Genomic DNA, 20,205 nt, shown 5'->3' with positions numbered 1-20,205 from the left:
ATTTTTGGACTTCCTCTTGAATCACCTAATTCTTGAAAGTTCCCTGCTTTCTTTTCTTTTGCTTCACAGGAGGATATGACGGATTTTCATTTAGTTTATGAGTCATCACCTCCGGTGGTATTCCTGTCATGTCGGAGTGGGACCAAGCAAAGCAATCCATGTTAGTTTTCAAAAATTCGATTAACTTACCTTTCATTCCTTGGTCAAAATTAGCCCCAACATAGACTTTTTTATCAGGCCACTGAGCAAACAACATGACAGGTTCTAATTCCTCTATCATTGTTTTGATATCTTCATTCTCTTCTGGTTCTTGAATGGTATCAGGCCTTGAGTCTACATCTGTTCGCGCTTGTTCAGTTGAGGTCTGTGTTGTGGTGTCCTCAACTGCCTTCTGTGATTGCTATTTGCCTCCACTTCTCTTGCTTGTATCTGCAACGGAATTAATAGCCCTGGATGTATATTGATCTCCGCGAATTTGACAAATTCCTCATGGCAATGGGAATTTGATAACTTGATGCAAGGTTGAAGGAACAACATCCATTTCATGGATCCATGGTCTCCCCAGAATCATGTTGTAAGCCATCTCCATGTCTACTACCTGGAACTTTGTATCTTTGACGACCCCTTCAGCAAAAGTGGTGAGTGTTACTTCTCCTTTTGTGACGACACTGGAATTATCGAATCCAGATAGAGTATGCGCCTTTGGTATTACTCCATCTTCAGCTTGCATCTCACGTAGCACTCTTAACAAAATAATGTTCACGAAACTACCTGGATCAATCAAAACTCGTTTCACATTAGTATCATGCACAATTAAAGAGATTACCAGTGCATCGTTATGAGGGATTAATACGTCATATGTATCTGCATCATTGAATGTAATATTGCCTTATTCTAGAACATGCTTCACCCGTTTCCATTGGGTAATAGTTATTTTGGAAGTTTTGTTAGCTGCAGTATATGACACACCATTAATGTCTTCAGCACCACTTATAACGTTAACAGTTCTTTTGGGAGAAGGTGGTTTTGGAGGCTCCTGCCTGTTCTTCATGTAAGCTTGTTTGCCTTTCTCATTGAACAACTCTGTAAGATATCCTTGTTTTAATAAATGATCAACTTCACTTTGTAAAAATCTACAATCTGTTGTTTATGCCCGTGATCATTATGGAACTTGCACCAATGGTCAGGGTTGCGCCTGTTTGGATTCGATCTCATTTCCTTTGACCAGCAAACCTTATCTCCCATGCTTTTCAAAACAGCTACGATCTCGGAGGTGCTGACGTTGAAGTTGTAACCTCTGAATCTCGCTTTTAAATTTCTATCATCATCCCGTGACTCATAGTTGTTTCGCTTGTTCCTATATCTTGATGAAGAACCTGATTCACTGTTACTTGATCTGTGATCGTGCCTTTGATTATCCATTTTTGACCATGAGTCTTTCCCCGCAGGTCTAATATAGGGCTCGTACCTGTTTTTACCGGATCTTTTTTCGTTCTCTGCACTTCTTGAACGTATACTTTCTTCTTTTTGAGATCGGGGAACAGTATCTTCCTCAATCCTCAACTTCATGCTATACCTGTTATAAACATCGTTCCACGTTGTAGCTGGGAGTTCTCGAAGGCTTTCCTTTAGTCTCCTCGTAGCTTCCGAGCTTTTTTCATTCAAATTGCTTGTGAAAGCTATAGTTGCCCAGTTATCAGGTACACGCGGCAATGTCATTCTTTTGTGTTGAAATCTGTCCACGAATTCTCTAAGCAATTCTGAATCTCCTTGCTTAATTTTGAAAATATCCTCCATTCTTTTTTCCAGTTTTTGGGCTCCCGAGTGTGCTTTGATGAAAGAATCTGCAAGCTCAGCAAAAGAATTTATAGAATTTTCAGGTAAAAGGGAATACTATGTTAGTGCTCTTTTGGTGAGTGTTTCACCAAATTTCTTGACTAATACCGATTCGATCTCCTGCTTAGTCAAATCATTGCCTTTTACGCCTATTGTGAATGCAGTCACGTGGTCCCGTGGGTTTGTTGTTACATCATACTTTGGAATATCAGGCATTTTGAACTTTTTTGGAATTGGGAGTGGGGAAGCACACAGCTTCCAGGGTTGTTGCGAATATCTGTCCATGTCTACCCCTTTGATTATGGGCGGCACCCCGGGTATCTGCTCTATGCGTTCACTTTGCTCCTTGAGCTGTTTTTGCAAGGTTAGTACTAAATTTTGTAAACCAGAATTAATTACATTACCTGGTTCTCTCTCCTGCGATTTACTGGGGGTTCCATCGCTGCCTGGGTTAACAAGCCCGGAACGAGGGTTTTCTATAGTGTTATTATTTGGAGAAGGTGTGGGTGTTGCAACAGGTAATTGGTTAACAAGCGCTTCAATAGCTTTGTTTACCTGAGCAGTAATTAATTTCTGCAAAGCTTCATCAACAGCTTCAGCATTTTCAAATTGAGCATACTCGTTTATTTGAGATCCATTGGGAGTACCCTCACGAGATTGTCGTGGAGAGTCCTGCGAAGTAGGAACTTAAATGTTAATGTTCTGTGGGCCTCCCTGACTTTGTTAGTTCTCTTGGTTTTCTGGGGTGTTGTCATTGTTATTTGACATAATTGATGTAACAAGGAAGGTAAAGTGAAAAGAAAATAGATTATCAGATTCCCGGTAATGGAACCAATTTGTTTAACCAAAAAATAGAATTTTAGTCAAAGCTAGAATTTAGAAGAACGCGAGTTACTGATAATCAAAAGAATATGTAGAAGAGAATAATTTGGAGTAACCAGAATGTAATCAGGAGAAAAACAAGTGAATCAGAGTATATTTCAATTGTGTCTGTCCTTACAAGTGACTAGATACCTCCCTTTTATAGGTATCTTGAAGATATGCATTTCCTTCAAATCATAATGAGGCTATTATGAATAATTAAAGACATTGAATGCTACGGTACATAATCATTGCAATCAATACAAATTCTCTAACGTATCCGGTATTTAATGCCTATCGAACTCCATATCTGCACTCTTTATTATGGTCAGATCTGTTCCTTTTGATAAATGATCTAAATAGGTACGGGCGATGAATACTTCAAATGTCCTCTTGTGCCTCTTCCTTTGCCTTTGCTCATTTCTATTGATGCCCGTGACTCTTGACTAATTATAATTCTTTGACTATTTGACCAGTCCACGTGTCTCAACATATATAAATTCAATTTTTCCCAATACAATGGCCTAATGTGTTCCTGGGTTATTTATACATGACTCTGTTAACTTTGCATTTGATTTAAGTCTCTTTAGCATTTAATCTTCTCCTAAACTCATTTTAACTAATGTGTTAGTGCCTAAATGTTCCTAAATATGCCTACTTGCTTCGTCCTGAATCTCTGTAATGTGCTCCACATCTGCAATGACTTGTGTTAGAGCTCCCCTTTGATAAATATGACATATTTCTCTGCTATTTTTATCACTCAGCATGTTCACTTGATTTCATATTCCTTCAGTGATTACTTGACTATAGGGTACTTCTCAAATTTATGCTCCCCTACCATGTCTAAATGTTATTTTGTTAACATGGATTTCTTTTGATACTGGGACATATACTTAACACAAAAGTGAACCTTTTAGGCTTTAACTTACTTGGTATTATGTACCCGTGTATGACAATCTTTGTAAATCTTGCAAACTCGTTTTGCCTAACTCTTTCAATATGATTCTGCCTATGTGTTGTTTTGCTAAATGATAAACATGTTTTTTAAGTCTTGTTGACCTTTTGATCAATTGTTCTGTGTTTTAAACTTTGTTATGTCTGCTTCACAAAACTAAGTACATCTTTTCAAATTCTGTCCCTTAACCATTGCCCACTCTCTCTCATTTGCCACCTATGCTATTCTGAATTTTCATTCTTAGCCGGCTGAAAGCCAAGGCTGTTTAGGTTCTGTCCTTGATCTCCCTAGTAGGAGCACTTCTCGGGGTCCATGTGAGACTCTTGTGAACTCTGATACACGAGGATTCGGTCCTTAGTCTTCCTTGAACTGTTTCTTATCAGTTTCTCTAGTGTGAGCATTGTCCTGGGTTTTTGAAGCCCTTGGGAACTCTGACACACTAGAGATTTGGGTTCTGTATGCTTTTCCTTAAAATATGGGTGAATCACTCACCATTGGTCATATTGTACCTATCAACATGGGCTTTGGAGATACTGTGAGTTAAAGGCCTGGCTTGTCTAGGTGTATTTGGGCCTACTATAGGCTCCCTATAGTTACTTATTTTGTTATTAATTCATTAAATTCTGGTCTGTAATAATTATTTGTAATAACAATTCTAGGGTATTAGTAAAAAAATGGAAAAGGATTCTTATTTTACACTTGCAATAAATTGCGTAGAAATTCTGCCTTTAGGTTCAACAATGTACTGTTATATGTTCAGTTATCGTGTGTTAGAAATCATGCCTATAGGAATCCTATTATGTTCAGCCATTATATATTAGCATTCCTACCTATAGTTTCAATACTTGGTTTAATTGTATTAGAAACCATGCATATAGGAAATTGTGTATTCAATGTGTGTGCAAAGCCTCAATCACATATCGTTCTGTTTACAAATTATAGAAATCGTGTCCATAGGATCTAAAATCAAATCAAATCGTAGAAAGGATGCCTATAGGTTTGGATTAGTTTTATTATCGTTTCTGCTCGTTGTTCACAAGTTTTCCAAACACTATGCATTACTCTCACTAGAATACATATCTATAGGATTCAATAAATAATTCTAGATCTATTTCTGTGCCATGCCACTATCTATAGTTGCATAAATCACCTAGATATCATGCCTATAGGTTTAACCGCTTACAATGTATAATTAGTAGGCAACAATGTAGTCTTTCAGAAATTGTATTAAGAAATTGGCTTTTATATATGAAACTCCCTGCCCATTAAAATCCAGAATTACATAGAGATCATGCTTATAGGATTCAATAACTTTGATTAGTCCAAAATCTGCAACTGTCAAAAATGTTGAATGTGTTCGCATGCATTCGTTGTCAATGTGCGGAGGGTAACTTGAGCCCTTAACTGCTTTTATATGAAGTCCAACTTGTTTTGCATGTCTATTAGTTTTATCATTTTGAGCAGCCTAAGTTGAAGTCTACAACTACCTAAATAGAGGCCCAGAGCCTCCTGGACCATAGGCATGGGACGGGTAGTGCACGCATAATTCACAGTTTAGAATCAAATAGTGCGTTTTAGGTAACAACTTCAAGATAGTAATCGAGTAGCAGGAGATGATAGTATGTGCCCACTGAATAATATGAGTAACATTCCATCTTGAGGGAGTTACGAAGTATTATTTATGTTGCACGGGGTGATCTTTTAGGCTAAAAAATTTAGGACCCCCCCCAACCTTGTCTGACAATCAACTATTTGTGTTTAATAATGAATTTCCCACTTTTATTCTCTTTGATCATCTTGCTAATCATAATCCACATAGTTTTAAGTTCGTCCGGGACCCACAGTTGTGGACCTCGAAGAGTGCCTAACACCTTCTCTTTGAGGTAATTTGAGCCCTTACCCGATCTTTGGTGGCGTACTTGTTAATCAGAGTTATCTGCAAATAGGTTCCATAACGCACCTAAATCCATTAGGTGGTGACTCTCTCTTTTAACACCCTTCCTTAAAAGAGTTGTCACGTGTAGAAACCTGATTTTGCGAGAAAAAGGGGTGCGACAACATTGCTGATGAGATATTTCGTGTTTTTGTCATTTCTGATACGACATATCGGAGGAGGAATCGGGGAGCTCATGTCATTTCTCATCAACTTATTCTCTGAGAAACGAGGAGACTATTTGTATATGGGTAAAACCGGTCTCGTGGTACACCCCGGTCTCCGATATGATAAGCCAAGCTCGAGATATGATAATAGGGGGCCGAGACCGAGGTAGAGGTCTCATCGATTAGGAGTCCGGACCATAATGCCCACCCTCGTGGATATCGAGGTCGTGATTCGGGATCGGTCTTAGCCTTGATTAACTTCGAAGAAAGTTGTCAAGTAGTCAAGCCCAGCCAATAGAAGGCCATGATATTCGTGACCGACCGAATATCACAGTGGAGATCTCAACACGTATCGATAAGAAATCGGCAATCAGTTAATTATGAGATTTTTACCTTTTATAGAGTTGTACCTAATGTAGAACTCTCATACTATATAAAGGGGGTCGGGTTACTTGTAAAACAGACTTTAATACGCATTCCAAAGAGTATCATTTTCTCTCTAATTTAGCTCTTTCCACTTGTTCACCAGTGTTGACAATAGCGAGCCCGGATCGAGGGTGAACAATTTCACTAAGGTTGAAGCTGTCTCATTCATGTGATTTGAATTCATTATATCTTTACTTGTCAATCTAATCCAATTTATAGCTCAAATTAATCTGTGTATCCTTAAAATCACTTATAAATTAAATTATTATCCGACGTGGGTAAACAAAGGTCTTATAAATCAAAGCCAACAAATATTAGGCAACAACTCTAACTTTTTTTTTATTTGGCTATTCAGTTGAAAAACTTCCTCACAGAGAATGATAAAGACCAGGGATAAGAATCACTATAAAAAACTTATTCACACCCGATATTTATATCAACCAAATAAATACATGATAAGTAGGGGTATTAATAGATAATTAAAAACTGACCAAACCGAACTATACCATACCAAACAGTTTTTTAGGTTTCTTTTAATAAAACCGTAGGCTTTTATATAAATCTATAATTGTGCCGATAATTAGGATAGGTTTTTTATTTTATGAAAATAAATCGAAAAAAATACCGAACCATACCGGATAAATTTACAATATGAAAAATATCTTTATATATTAAGTTTAAAAACAATAAAGCAATAAATCTTTTTTTGGGCCTTGGAATTATGAAATAATAACAATCCACAAGTAATTAAACTAAAAATCTTAATTCCCAAATACATTTTGCTACTCCTATTGAAATTAAATTATTTCTAGCATATTCACTAGAAAGACATAAGGTGTAGCGATTATGAGTATATTGTTGCAACTTGTGTGAAAAATTGTGAGGTTGGTGAATTGAAGTATTTCAAGCCTTCAAGTCTTCAACGATAATTCATTTTCAACAAGTTGTTCGTCAATTCGGTAATCTCGTTCCAACTCTTTAGTTTTAATATTATAGTTTTGTTTGTTTTATTTACTTTGTATACTTATAATTAAGATGAGATATTCCTTAAAAAAATGTTTAGTATTCTACTTCTACTAGTGACTTATACATGCCATTTAAAAAATATTACCGAAAATTTATCGAACCATATCGATACCAAAGAGAAACCGAGATGATTAGGACGGTTTCGAAAAGTCTAATTTTGATTATACATAATAGAATAGCCGAAAAATTAACATGGTACAAATTTTATAAAATAACCGGCGAACCGAACCATTGACACCCTAATGATAAGTACGTTCTTTTATATAAACTTTCTGTTAATTAATCATAATTAATTATTACACCCGTGAATATGTTTTTCGGTGACGGGAGTTTGGTATTAGTTCCCTAACAACCTGGAGGACTCTGGTATTAGTTCCCTAACGACCTTCCCCTGTTTTCTGAGCAGCAATGAAAAGGACAAACCTTCATTCAATGCAGAATTTCTGGGTCGGAACAATGTCGTCAATGTTTCTCTGTGTTCAAACAGTAATAACATGCCAATTTGGCCACAACTTATGTAACTAACATTAAATCATTCGAACGTACTTCATTTCAAGCAGAGTTTCTGGGGGTTGCCTTGTGTTTTACTGCATATATGGCCTCCATCTGAATGGTCACTAGTACATGAATGTAATGAGTTATATATATATATATATATATATATAGTGAACGACGTGCCACACTATTAAAAGAGCAGTCTAGTGCACAAAGCATCATGTATTCACATAGCGTCTGTAGAGGGCCACACCCTAAAGGGTGTTTACGTAAATAGCATACCATAATGCAAGCATACAACTCAAACCCGTGATTTATAGGTCACACAAATGGGTTCCAAGGCTCCTCTTTAAGGGCAAATAGCTTTAAACTAGGTGGAAATGACACCATGTAGCATCTTGTTTAAAATATATTTAAAGATTAGCCAATTTCGCTCAAACTTCAGGACACGACGTCCTAGAGTTTAAACTTCAAAGTTCTAACTTTAGGACATCGTGTCCTAAAGTTCGAAAATTGTGTCCAGAAGTTCGAATCTTATGTCCTGAATTTTAAATTAGTAGCAGCTCAAAAATTCAGAATACTAAGTCCTAAATTTCCAAATTCAGAATATTTAGTCCTGAAGTTTGGATGAATTGACTAATCTTTAAATACATCGTAAATTATGAATATATTTTAAATAACGGGCTTAAAAGTAGCTATTGCGCCTGCACTTCGCCCTTAAAGGTTTTGTTTCCTACACTGGTACCGAAAGTGTATTCTTACGCAACTCTGATCCATAATTAATTGGAATTTGGACATATCATGAGACACAAGCTTGAACCATGGAGTCATCAGCAGCCCACAAAATTCTGCATGTCTAACTGAATGGAAACACAATGTCTTTGGTTTGGCTTATGTTTGTGGTCCTTTTGGTTGACGGATCTTTACACAAATAGCCGATCGGATTTATTATTTATTTTTTCTAGCAGAAATACATAATTTATACACGGGTATACACATTATTAATGGATTATGTTTATATTATACATCTGTCGATTATTATTTTTTTCAAGCAGTTGGGTGACATTTTCTTTGGTTGTTAATTTGGCTATGGTGACTCCACAACTAACAGAATTAGGCTTAACATTCACTCTCAATCGTTGTGATACGGAAGATCTTTTTGATAAGGCAACTAATATGGTTTCCAAATATATCGATAGTTATAATGTTTTGTACACTGTCCATAAATATAAGTTAGATCCATTTTTAACGGATGGGGACCCTAATAATTTAATATTCCTGCTTAGACCACCCTAAAAAAGGAAATTTGTGATCAATGAACAGCTATAATTGCATTTGGCATCATCATTATTAGTTGGGCAAACGCAGCCAATTGGGTTGTTCACTCATTTGACAATTCTGTAATAGAGACGCCACATTTACATTATGATTGAACCTTTACTTTTTAGCCAACCATGCAAACTCTAAAGTAGCTTTTTTATGTTTTGCCTTCTCGTCGTTACATTCGATAGGTGCACCAAGAGGGTGTTTGGATTGGTTTTTAAGTTGGTCAAATCATTTTAACTGTTTTTAGTATTTGACAAAACTATAAAGTTATTAAAATAAGTTTAAAATTACTTAAAATAATCCAAAAGTAATAACATGAGTAATCCCAACTTATTGTTTTTTGGCTTAAAATTATTTCTATTGAAAAGCCACTTTTTTAAAGTTTCTATTGGAGAACAAGGCATGATTAACAAAAAGAATGAACATAGTGAAAACATTAAATTACGACGATATTTTCACATACTATGGATAGCGAAGGAGACATTTCTATTTTCCCTTCAGGAATCTTTAGAATTTTCACTTCGGACTATCAAATGGAATGTGAATAACCAGTCATCCTCTTTTTGAACAAAGGGGACACTTTCGGTTCTTGAGTCAAGTTTATCTTATTTTTATTACTATATCTCTAGAGTCAATAACTTTATAAGAGGAATTACTGAGCTTAATCATTTGTTGTCGTAACTCTTCAATTTTCGGTATATCGTGCAGAGGTACTCAAATTGGAACATCAATCGATTCTTAGGTTTCGTCAATTAGGTTGGCTATTTCCATTGCGTAAATCAGTAGTTCAAAGGGTCAAGACACTATCAATATAAATTTACTTATAACTACATTATAAGTGATATGATCATTTTGGAAATTATTTTTACACTGTCTATGCACATAACTTAAAGGACTTCTAGCTTCTAACTTACAACTCCCCGGAAACTAAAGGACTTTCCAAGGGAACCCATAAAAATAGTAATGCAATAAAAGGGAAAGAAAGGGCAACATTTTGCAGCTATGACAAAACTAGGAGCCTAAATAGAACTTTTATTATTTGTAAAAAGATCAAACTTTCAAAAAAAATAATGAGAAAACTAATTAATTTAAGAAACTATATTACAAGTGAAGGTCAGGAAAGTTGAACCAGATTTCTTGAAATGCTTTGATAATAAGATCATGATATTCATTTGAATTCAGTGAAAGGTAACAAGCAAGAAGATTTTCCAAGTTTTTTGATGCTTTGATATTGTTCTCAACAATCATCTCTATCATTGATTCTCTAAAATCCTTTTCAGGATCAGTTGAAGTTTTCACTATTGCAAAACTCCCAGCTGAAAAGCTCTCCTTCTTTGGCTTTGAATGCCTTTTTAATGACACACTAATTTTCTTGTTTGCTATTTTTGTAGAATTTGTTCGTAGTTTTACACCAGAAGAGTTGGAGAAATATTTAGTTTCTTTTTCTTTTTGAATCTTAACACTGACCTGTTTGGTAAGAATTGGAGGGAGGTCAAGTTCTGAGATGGTATGATCATAGCCTGAATCTAGATTCTTGAATTCTTTGGTCTGAACTTTACCATTCATGTCTATGATTATATCAGTAGCTGAAGAACTGAACTGACAAGAGGCAAGTTCAGTGAAAGATTGAGAATCAGAGTCAAATTCTGAGGATGGAGAATTAAGGAAATCCAATTCAGGGAATTTATTGGAATTAGAAATGTGTTTAGGAGAAGGCTTGTAAATGGTCTTTCTTTTGGTTTTTTTATTTGATGATTTTCTTGGTGGATCAAGAAAATAAGCATGAGAATTGTAAATCTTGCTGCCACCTCTAATGGATTCTGTAGTATAATAAAAAGATGATCTAGGTTGAGAAAATGGTGAATTTTGCAAAGTAGTGGAAGAAAATGAGAAAGGGTTTTTCTTCTTGGAGGTAGAGGTTTTATGGTTTTTGGTTTTGTTCATATCTCTAAGCTTGTAAAACCAAGTATTTGGCATCATATTTGAAAACCTAAATTTGTGATTTCCCATTGAGGAAATCCTTTCTTTTTTCTACTTGTTAAACTCTCCTTGTGTGGTTGGTTTGAACCTTTGCCTCTTTATTTATAGCAAATCAAGAAAGTTGTGCTAAATATATTGATATGGGGTAATATATATCCACTTAATTTATGTAACACATTTCGCTTATCTAGAGTCAAACCGTGTAAAGTTTTAAAATATATCTTTTATCATATTCACATGAGAAAAATTGCAACTTATAGTATTTTTCATATAGTTATTGAATATCTAAACTTTAATTTAAAATACTAAGATGAATTAATTCAATTTAATTTTAAAATTTAATCAAATTGACTCTTAAATGGGTCATTTAAATTATGACAGATGAAGTAATAGAGTTGAAATAAGGAGGTCCCCTATTGGAAGGTATGTCATGAAAAACAAGTGGAGTACATTGGTTTTTATTTTATGTAAGCCAGCTCTTTATTTTTAGTATGTTTTTTATTGCATATATCAGGCAGGTTATGGGAATTTTAGTTTTTCATACTACAGACAGTATTGAAAAGTCAAAGGCAAATTATACCCATAATGCTGTCACAAGAGGCAAATCATAATTTAGAGTCCGTGAATTTTGTAAGCTCATGATCTTATTTTGTGTATACGATCTAAATTCTTTTTTTATACATATATGTAGTTCGAGCCGAAAGGAAATAAAGGTCCCGTTTCCCCATATATTTTGGCAACATTTTTTCAAATCTTTTTGAAATATTGTTTGTTTATAGATTAATGATCTATTTTTGAAAAATTTTTGAAATTATTTTTCAAGTTCCCAAAATCTAGTTTAGGGTAGATTTTGGGTGAAACTCGTTCTCCCACTCACAAAACTTCAATTTTTCAAATAAAATGCATGTCCAAACATAATTTCAACTTCCAAAAATTATTTTTTAAAACTATTTCAAAAATTACTTTTTTAAGTTTCAACTAAATCTATGTCCAAATGCTAGCAAATCCACCTCTGTAAAAGAAAAAGGAACCACAATGAAGAATCTGTGTCCACTATTTTCTCAGATTTTATTTTTCTTGTTTGCTTTTCTGAGGAATAAGTTGTCATTTTATTTGTTTATAAGTACCTTATGACGGACTTTCTCAAGTCTGACTCGGCTACAAGTGCCATGAGAGAATAATAATGAATGATGTTTTTTCATTAGTCAGTATAAAAATAATTAATTCACTTCGCACTCTTTCATCTTTTACCATAGGTCTTAAATTTAAGTTTCCGTATAAAATCATCATCTTTGTTAAGAAGCGATTTACCCTAAAACCGATATAAAACTTTTCAACGTGAATTCAAATTTAATCTGGCTCCTACGAGTGCAAAAAAAATAATACTATTTCCCCTGCAAACACAAGTGAATAATCTACTCCATGATTTATGAAGTATCAAAGAATGGAGGCCCGTGAGCCGAATCAACTGCCCAAGGATTCAGGTGATGACTTTTCTGACTCCTCTTATTGAAAAAATGAATTACTCAATCAATGTGGAATTTCTCTTGTGGCAGAGACAAAACTCAATCAACCACTGAATCCTGTGGCACTGAAATTTTATTCTAATTCCGTACCTCTCATTCCCATATTTTTTTTTCAAGATCTTTATTTCAGTTTGAAATTAAATAAACGATAGGAAAAATATTCCTTTCATAGTGTAAGATATCTGAACATGTAAGTACACAATAATTATAGTGCTTATCCGTGATTAAATGGAACTTGGTTCTGTGTATATGTTCTTCTATCATTAATATATAAATGCATGCTATTCTTCATATTTTGATGCCTAAAGCAAATAACAATGCTGTACTTCAATTCTTCTCTCTCTCTCTCTCTCTCTAAGCAAATGACTGCAAGCTATCTATAGTAAAGGTAATATATGGAAAGTCTAGGTAAAAATAGCACGGGCTAACCAGTTTTCGGACTGGTCATTGAAAAATAGCCACTATTTTGCTGCAACACGGAAAGTTCCAGCTTAATATACTGGAGATCGGTGCATATGTGTATGAACTTCCAGCATATTATGCTGGAACTCCAACACGCGGAAAGTTCTAATTATGCTGGATCGGTATACTTATGCTGGAACTCTAGTATAATATACTGAAATTCCAGTATATTATACTGAAGTATTTTTCAGGATTTTGAATAGCATTTTCGTTTAGATTTATCTTTACATGAAAAGTGGCTAAATTTCGATTACTTTTGAAATTGTGGCTATTTTGGAATGACCACTTGTAAATTTGGCTATTTTTGAATATCTCCCAAAGTCTAGGCTATTAGGTTCAGGAAAAAGATTCGTTGGGCCAAGCAAAAAGACCTTGCAGAAATGACACCAGTTAGCCACTCTTAAAGGGTTGCTATTTACAAAATAGATAATGTGTCCTCAATTTCAGTTTTCTAATTGAGGGTTCAATAATTATAGTGCCTATCCGTGACTAAATGGAACTTCGTTCTGCTTATATGTTCTTGTATCACTTATATTTAAGTATGATATAATATTCTTCATGTATTGATACCTAAAGCAAACAAAAGTGAGTCTGACCGGTTATTTGTGTAACAACTCTAACTCTTATCTCACTGCTGCAAGCTATTAGGACCAGGATTGTATGGGCTAGGACTGAAAACATTTCGTCCAGGAAAAAGACTTGGGTCAATTAAAGGAATAACTTGAAGGTTTATTGGAAAAAAAAGAAAAAGAAAAAGGGGAATATAGAAGACTTACCCTAACTAACATTTAAAAGACTATTATTTCCCTTATTTGGTTTCTCAGCACTTATTTGGTTATCTTGCAAAGTTTTCGTTTTTTTTTTGTTTAAAAGTTTCTTTAAGCAATTTTTTAAGATAACTTTTTGAGAACACTCATAGAACCTAACTAACGAAATGCATTTTGTGTCCCGAAGGGACGGCCATTTGAGTTTGGAGTGCGATTTCCACGCGGATGATGCAGGTTCGAAACCAACTCTATGCTCTTCTGGGTCTGAGCCTGTTGCACGGTGTTTTACATCCCTTGTGTGGGTTGCAGGCTATTACACAGTGGGGGCTTTACCCAATGCGCACAGAGTGCTCACCCGAAGGGCAGAGACTGTAGCGGCTGCGGGTTTTCCTGGGGTTCCAAAAAAAATGCATTTTGTACAAAACTTTCCTAATAAATACTTCCAAAAAAAAAAACTCAACTATAATTCTACATGCACTAAGAAACATGAACCAATGAAAATAAGAGGCACATTTTATACTTTATTTTTATATATTATATCAATAATTTTATGCATGTACAACCATTTTTCCTTTATGTAAAGTTTGAATTTTCTACATACTTTAATGATTAATTCACTATTTCTTACTATAATTTATGCTTAAGTTGTTATTTATAAAAGATTAAAAAATAAGATCCATGGGGCTTACGTTTGCGCCTCGCTCAGTGTAATATAAAACGTCTTGGCTTGCTCGCCGCCTTTTAAAACAATGGCTGATAGTATGTAAATGTAATTATTTCCACTGCATTGACACGATCAATTGACAACTTTAGATCTACATAAATCATACTCTCGTAATTTCTAATATATATATATATCTTAACAATCATTAAGAGTTGATAACATTTCTTTCATGGGGTACCACCTTTTTTTCCTTCCACATGAGAGACGTGTAACCCACCACTCATTATTCTCCCCCACCTTAAAAACGAGCACCCCAATATAATACACCAAAGTCCAACAAATTTGATCTTAGAGCACTCATAATTCTCATATCAATTCCAAACTAAAAGTAAGATAAGCCAAAAACCATCATTCTTCTTTATATTCAAAAAATGAAAGTGAATGTTTCATGTTGCTTCAAATTCAAGCTTAACAATCCATGCAAGAAAATACTAAAGCTGTTCAAGTTCAAACTAAGAAAGCCCCTCTTTATAAAAAGGCTTAGATTTCGACCTTCAAGATGTGAAAGCAATACAAACACTAGTAGTAAAAAGCAAGCTTCAGAAGTTTTGTCAGTGTTTCGTTCAATAAGAAGACAACCAAGAGAAGATGACCAAGTCATGGAGCACAAGAATTTCTGTGATGCAGGTACGTAGAGTTGACAAATGAGCAAATTGAGTAAAAAATTTGGCAGATCAAAACTGGTCAAATTAATAAAAGGGTCATCAACCAACTAGTCCAAAATTTTGTTGTGTCAAAATGATTGGTCATTCAAAAATAGCCAGCGTTTACGAAGTCAATGAAAAATAGCCACTATTTTGCTGCAACAGAGATCGGTCCAGCATAATATACTGGAGTTCGGTGCACCTGTGTATGAACTCCAGCATATTATGCTGGACCGGTATACTTTGCTGACTCCAGTATAATATACTGGAGACTGGAGCACCGGTGCTCCAAACTTCAGTATATTATACTGGACAATTATACTTGCTGGAACTCCAGTATATTATGCTGGAGTTCCAGTGTACTTATGCTGGAACTCCATCATATTATGCTAGAGTTTCAACATACTTATCTTGGAACTCCAGTATAATATGTTGGATATACTGGCGTATTTTTCGGGGTTTGAACAGTGTTTTCGCTCAGATTTATCTTTACATGAAAAGTGGCTAAATTTCGATTACTTTTGAAACTAAGCTATTTTTGAATGACCAGTTGTAAATCTGACTATTTTTGAATTTCTCCCCAAAATGAATTTAGTCAATAGAAAAAACCCAACCCGCTTAGCCGAAATCAGTAACTTCGGTCTAAACTTTGAATTTGTCTAATGAAATCCATTAAAATGTATTGATTATTACGTACCGTAGAACCCAGTAACTAAAAAAATAGATATTTATACAAATAGCCGGCGATATTCACTATTTATTTTTTCTAGTCATATATATAATTATATATTTACACAGTTATACACATATAATACATAAATTATACTTTTACCGGCTATTTTTAATTTAAGCAATTAAGCGAGTGGCTATTTGGGTTAATTCTTCCTTAAAAAAATAGAATTGAAACCCATTAGCGTTAAATCCGGCTCCGCCTCTTATTTTAACCTGTTTTGACCCAATAAGTGAGTTACTAAAAATGTGTTGATTTTTTGCCTTGCAGGACATATCAAAGCACCAATGCCATCACCAATAACTCCAGCTTATGTGAGATTGAGTGGAGCTACTAAAAGAGAAGTACTACTTATTCAAAATGATGTGGAAGATGCATGCAGAAGCTTTGAAAATTATTTGGTTGAAATGATTGCTGAAGAGGGAAAAATGAGTGATTTAATGGATATTGAAGAATTGCTATACTGTTGGAAAAATCTGAAAAGTCCTGTCTTTATTGACTTGGTGTGCAGATTCTATGGTGAGCTATGCAATGATTTGTTTTCCAATATAAGCTGTGAGGATGAAATTAACACCCCAAAGAGACTCATGAAATGAAATTGCTAATTATCTTATAGTCTTGAGCATTATACCTTTATATTTACTGCTTTTTCTGTCTATAAGACACTGAAATTTATTTAGCAATAGGAAAATATTTGATGAGTCTTTTTAACGCAAGTTGTGTCCGAAGTCATTATGTCAAGGCCTCAAGGGTACGTCTGTTTGAACGTCACACACTTGTGCGTGATGTCACTACTAGAAATTCGGTAAAAAGCGATCACAAAAAGCGATCAAAGTTGGTCGCTTATAGGCGTAAAAGCGACCAAAAAGCGACCAAACATGTCTGGTCGCAATATTGCTAGTCCCTTTATTTTAGGGACGAAAGTTGGTCGCTAATTAGCGACCAACTTTGGTCTCTAAGGTAAAAGGACCAAATATTCCGGGTAAAGACTATAGCGATCAACTTTGGTCGCTTTATTATTTTAATAATATAATTTTGGCGACCAAAGTTGGTCTCTAAATGTAAAATACGTTTTTTTTATTTATTATTAATCATAAAAAAGCGACCAACTTTGGTCTCTAATCCAAATATTATATTTTAAAATCTGAAAAATAGAGACCAAGGTTGGTCGCTTTTTTATAAATTTTTTTAAAAATAAGCGACCAACTTTGGTCGCTAATTTCAAGAATTAATTTATTTTTAAATATAACCGACCAAAGTTGGTCGCTATATTTCCAGATTTTTTTTAATGGAATAGCGACCAAGGTTGGTCGCTTTTTGAGAATTCTGGGTAAAAAGCGACCAACTTTGGTCGCTATTGCCCAGAAAATTATTTTTTTAATAGAAAAGCGACCAAAAAGAGACCAAAGTTGGTCGCTTTTCCGGGTATTATTTTGGCAGAGACTGCCTGTTTTGGCAGCTACACCACCTGTCAGTCATACCAAATCCCTATTACCAGCAACAACAACACCAATACCAACAACAACATAACAACAACAACAACAACACAAAAACAACATTAAAACTAACATTAAAACCAACAAAGTTTAAAGTTCAATAGAACTACCACATTAAGCTAACCAAACTAAGTTAACTCTTAGTACAAGCCTATTCGAAAACCGATTCTATTTGTCTAGTTCAAAGTTTATAAAAGTCAATGAGTGTTGTGTACATCATTATCATCACCGTCTGATGAGCTTTCATCACCATGACGGTATTCGGAAGGGTCTACTTGTCGAGGACGGGAAGAACAATCACGGGGAGGACGGGAGGAACGAGCACTTGGAGGACGGGAGGAACGAGCACGGGGAAGGCGAGCCTCTGGCGATGACTCACGAGACCGGGGAATCGGAAAACCTCTAGAAGCTAGGAGAGATTTGAGTTGCTCTTGCATGCCCTGGCACTGAGCGACCACGCCAATGTACTGAGCATCTCTAAGCTTTTCTCTTTCCTTGGCCGCTTTTAGCTCGGATGTGAGCTTTGTCACAGTCTCTCGCATAGCGGAGAGGCTCTCCCCATCAAGTTGCTCGGCTTGCAAGGAAATCCCTATTCCTTGCATTCCACACTTATAGCGATGGAATTTCTTAGTAGAAAGCTTGTATACCTTCTCCTATTTTGGACCGCCTGCAGCCTCCGTCCACATTCTTTCAGCATCCTTGTCCGAAGGTTGGATTGGCTCGCCCGACTCATTAAGTGGCTGACTGCGTATGAATTCCTCTACTTCAGCTGTGAAGCGACCCTATAAGATAAATTACATTGAATTAGTATTTCAAAAATTATATAAAAGTAAATCAAAATACTTAATGAAAAGTGAAAACTTACATGTACAGTCGAGGCTCGTCCCTCGACCCACCTTTCTTGATCCGTCTCTTTCTTTTTCTTTACAATATGAGTCTCCTTGAATAGCTCATCTTGGTTCATTGGACGCCCCAACTTCTTTTCCTAAAAACTCATAAATTTTAGTTAATAAATAGAATAGATATACTTTGAAAATTAAAATAAATGAAGCAATTACGTACCATTCTTCTTTTTATTGTCCCTGTAATGATCGCACCTCCAGTGTGCAAGGATCCTCCCTTCTCAGATGCGCGCGCTTTCTTTCCTTTTTCGCTCTTCTCTAAGAACGTTGCAGTAAGCCATTGCCTTTGCAAATCATCCCATAAATTCTGAAGCAACCAGCCAGGCTTCTGGTTCAACTTTCTAGCTTTGGAGAAAGTATGTGACACCCGCTTGCGAGCTTTGAGATAAAAATTTGCAGCCACGTCTGCGCTATAGCGGTGTTCCTATACACACTTGCTCTGTATTTCAAAAGTTAAATATTATATGAAAATATCATAAATATAAATAATTATACTACTTAAAATAACATTTATACCTTAAATTCATTGAAAATTTGCTCCTTCAGCGAGAATGGGAATTCACTCCAAGATGCATAAGGGTCATCATAAAACTTTCTGGTTGCTTTTTTGATTATCCTCGTAGTAATATTATTCGGGATGAACCTGCAATTTAATAAAAAAATACATTAATATCTTAGTAAAAACTGTACAAAACAATAAACGTAAAAATACCAAATAACTCTTACTCATCACCCTCAGAGACTATGATGATCCTGCCATATTGATCATAATGCACCTCCTTATCAGCATCAGCATCACCGTCCGAAACATGTATATCAGAGGCATGTGTGGAAGGTGTAGGGGGGTTAGAGCTAGTATCTCGCAGTCGAAGGCCTGAAATTGATGGAGTCCTTGATGAAGATGGCTGTGATCCATGTGATGATGTGTGATCCACGCGGTAGTGAGGCAGGTGGACTGTATGTCGGACGTATAGTCCTATGGCCCTGTGAGGAAAGACCTGGTGTCTGCACGAAGGTGTAGAGCATGTGATGCTGTGGCAGCTCAGAATAGCCCTGGGGTGGAGGCAAAGACATAGGCATAGGCATAGGCACATCAGAAGAGGGTGGAAAAGATTGAGTATTATCTTCTACCATCCTTTTGGTTTCCTAGCCTTTTCTCGACCCCAAGAACCACTAGGGTCATTGTTACCTCGACCCTTGCCTGTCATCTGCACAATATAATACATATTTAGATTGAAACATATAAAGAAACTAGCTATAAACGAGAGTTATTAAAGAAAACAACTTTTTAAAGCTCATCGACGTATTGTTCCTCGTCAGAGAATTCTTCTTCCTCACTAGTTTGAGCTTCATCAGTTGATTCTTCTTCCTCGTTTTCTATAATTCTTACTTCATTTATATCAACTTCTTCCAATATGTGTTCAGGATGTTCCAAATCATTTTCTAAAAGTTCGTCCACTATTTGGTGAATACTGGAGATATCATTTTGATATGCAACATCTAACACATTCTCGACTTCCACCCTACCTACAAGCTTAGTTTTGATTACAACCCACCAATCAGACTTATTTCGCCGTAATAGATAAGGAGCATAATACACTTGCCTAACATTATTTGCAATTATGAAAGGATCATAGCGATCATACTCCCTCGTATGATTAACCTCAATTATGTTGTATTGATTGTGTACTCTTGTACCTCTTGTTGGATTTGGGTCAAACTACTTGCATCTAAAGAGTATCAATTTCTTAAATGGCCAACCTGTATATTCTAGTTCTATTATTTCTTTGAGCACACCATAATAATCAATATCTCCAACTTGGTTGTCATCACCACCTTGAACCCACACCCCACTGTTGCTGCTATTTTTATTTTTAGAGCAATCCTCTGTATGAAACTTATAACCATTCACAATGTACTTAGACATTGTTGTGACCTGAAGCCCAGGT

General features: G+C 35.5%; 2 protein-coding genes across 2 annotated transcripts; one reads left to right on the top strand and one right to left on the bottom strand.

Moving 5' to 3' along the window:
- Positions 1–10,039: 10,039 nt before the first annotated feature.
- Positions 10,040–11,074, bottom strand: LOC107816188 (transcription repressor OFP3-like). The gene has a single exon (XM_016641883.2). The coding sequence runs from the start codon at positions 11,033–11,035 to the stop codon at positions 10,127–10,129; it is 909 nt and encodes a 302-aa protein (XP_016497369.2). The 5' UTR covers positions 11,036–11,074; the 3' UTR covers positions 10,040–10,126.
- Positions 11,075–14,641: 3,567 nt separating this feature from the next.
- On the top strand, positions 14,642–16,475 carry LOC107816189 (transcription repressor OFP17-like). The gene is made up of 2 exons (XM_016641884.2): positions 14,642–15,111; positions 16,129–16,475. The coding sequence occupies exons 1-2, from the start codon at positions 14,856–14,858 to the stop codon at positions 16,452–16,454; spliced, it is 582 nt and encodes a 193-aa protein (XP_016497370.1). The 5' UTR covers positions 14,642–14,855; the 3' UTR covers positions 16,455–16,475.
- Positions 16,476–20,205: the final 3,730 nt, after the last annotated feature.

This window comes from Nicotiana tabacum, chromosome 8 (assembly GCF_000715075.1).
Source record: "Nicotiana tabacum cultivar K326 chromosome 8, ASM71507v2, whole genome shotgun sequence".
Taxonomy (NCBI): Eukaryota; Viridiplantae; Streptophyta; class Magnoliopsida; order Solanales; family Solanaceae; genus Nicotiana; species Nicotiana tabacum.
The sequence above is the reverse complement of the archived record's forward strand: the minus strand, read 5'-3'. Positions and strand labels throughout refer to the sequence as shown.

Bases quoted from the DNA above. Each gene is read 5' to 3' on its own strand.
- LOC107816188 (XM_016641883.2), bottom strand. From the start codon at position 11,035: ATGGGAAATCACAAATTTAGGTTTTCAAATATGATGCCAAATACTTGG.
- LOC107816189 (XM_016641884.2), top strand. From the start codon at position 14,856: ATGAAAGTGAATGTTTCATGTTGCTTCAAATTCAAGCTTAACAATCCA. The intron at 15,112-16,128 runs GTACGTAGAGTT...TTTGCCTTGCAG, and splicing joins CAAGAATTTCTGTGATGCAG to GACATATCAAAGCACCAATG.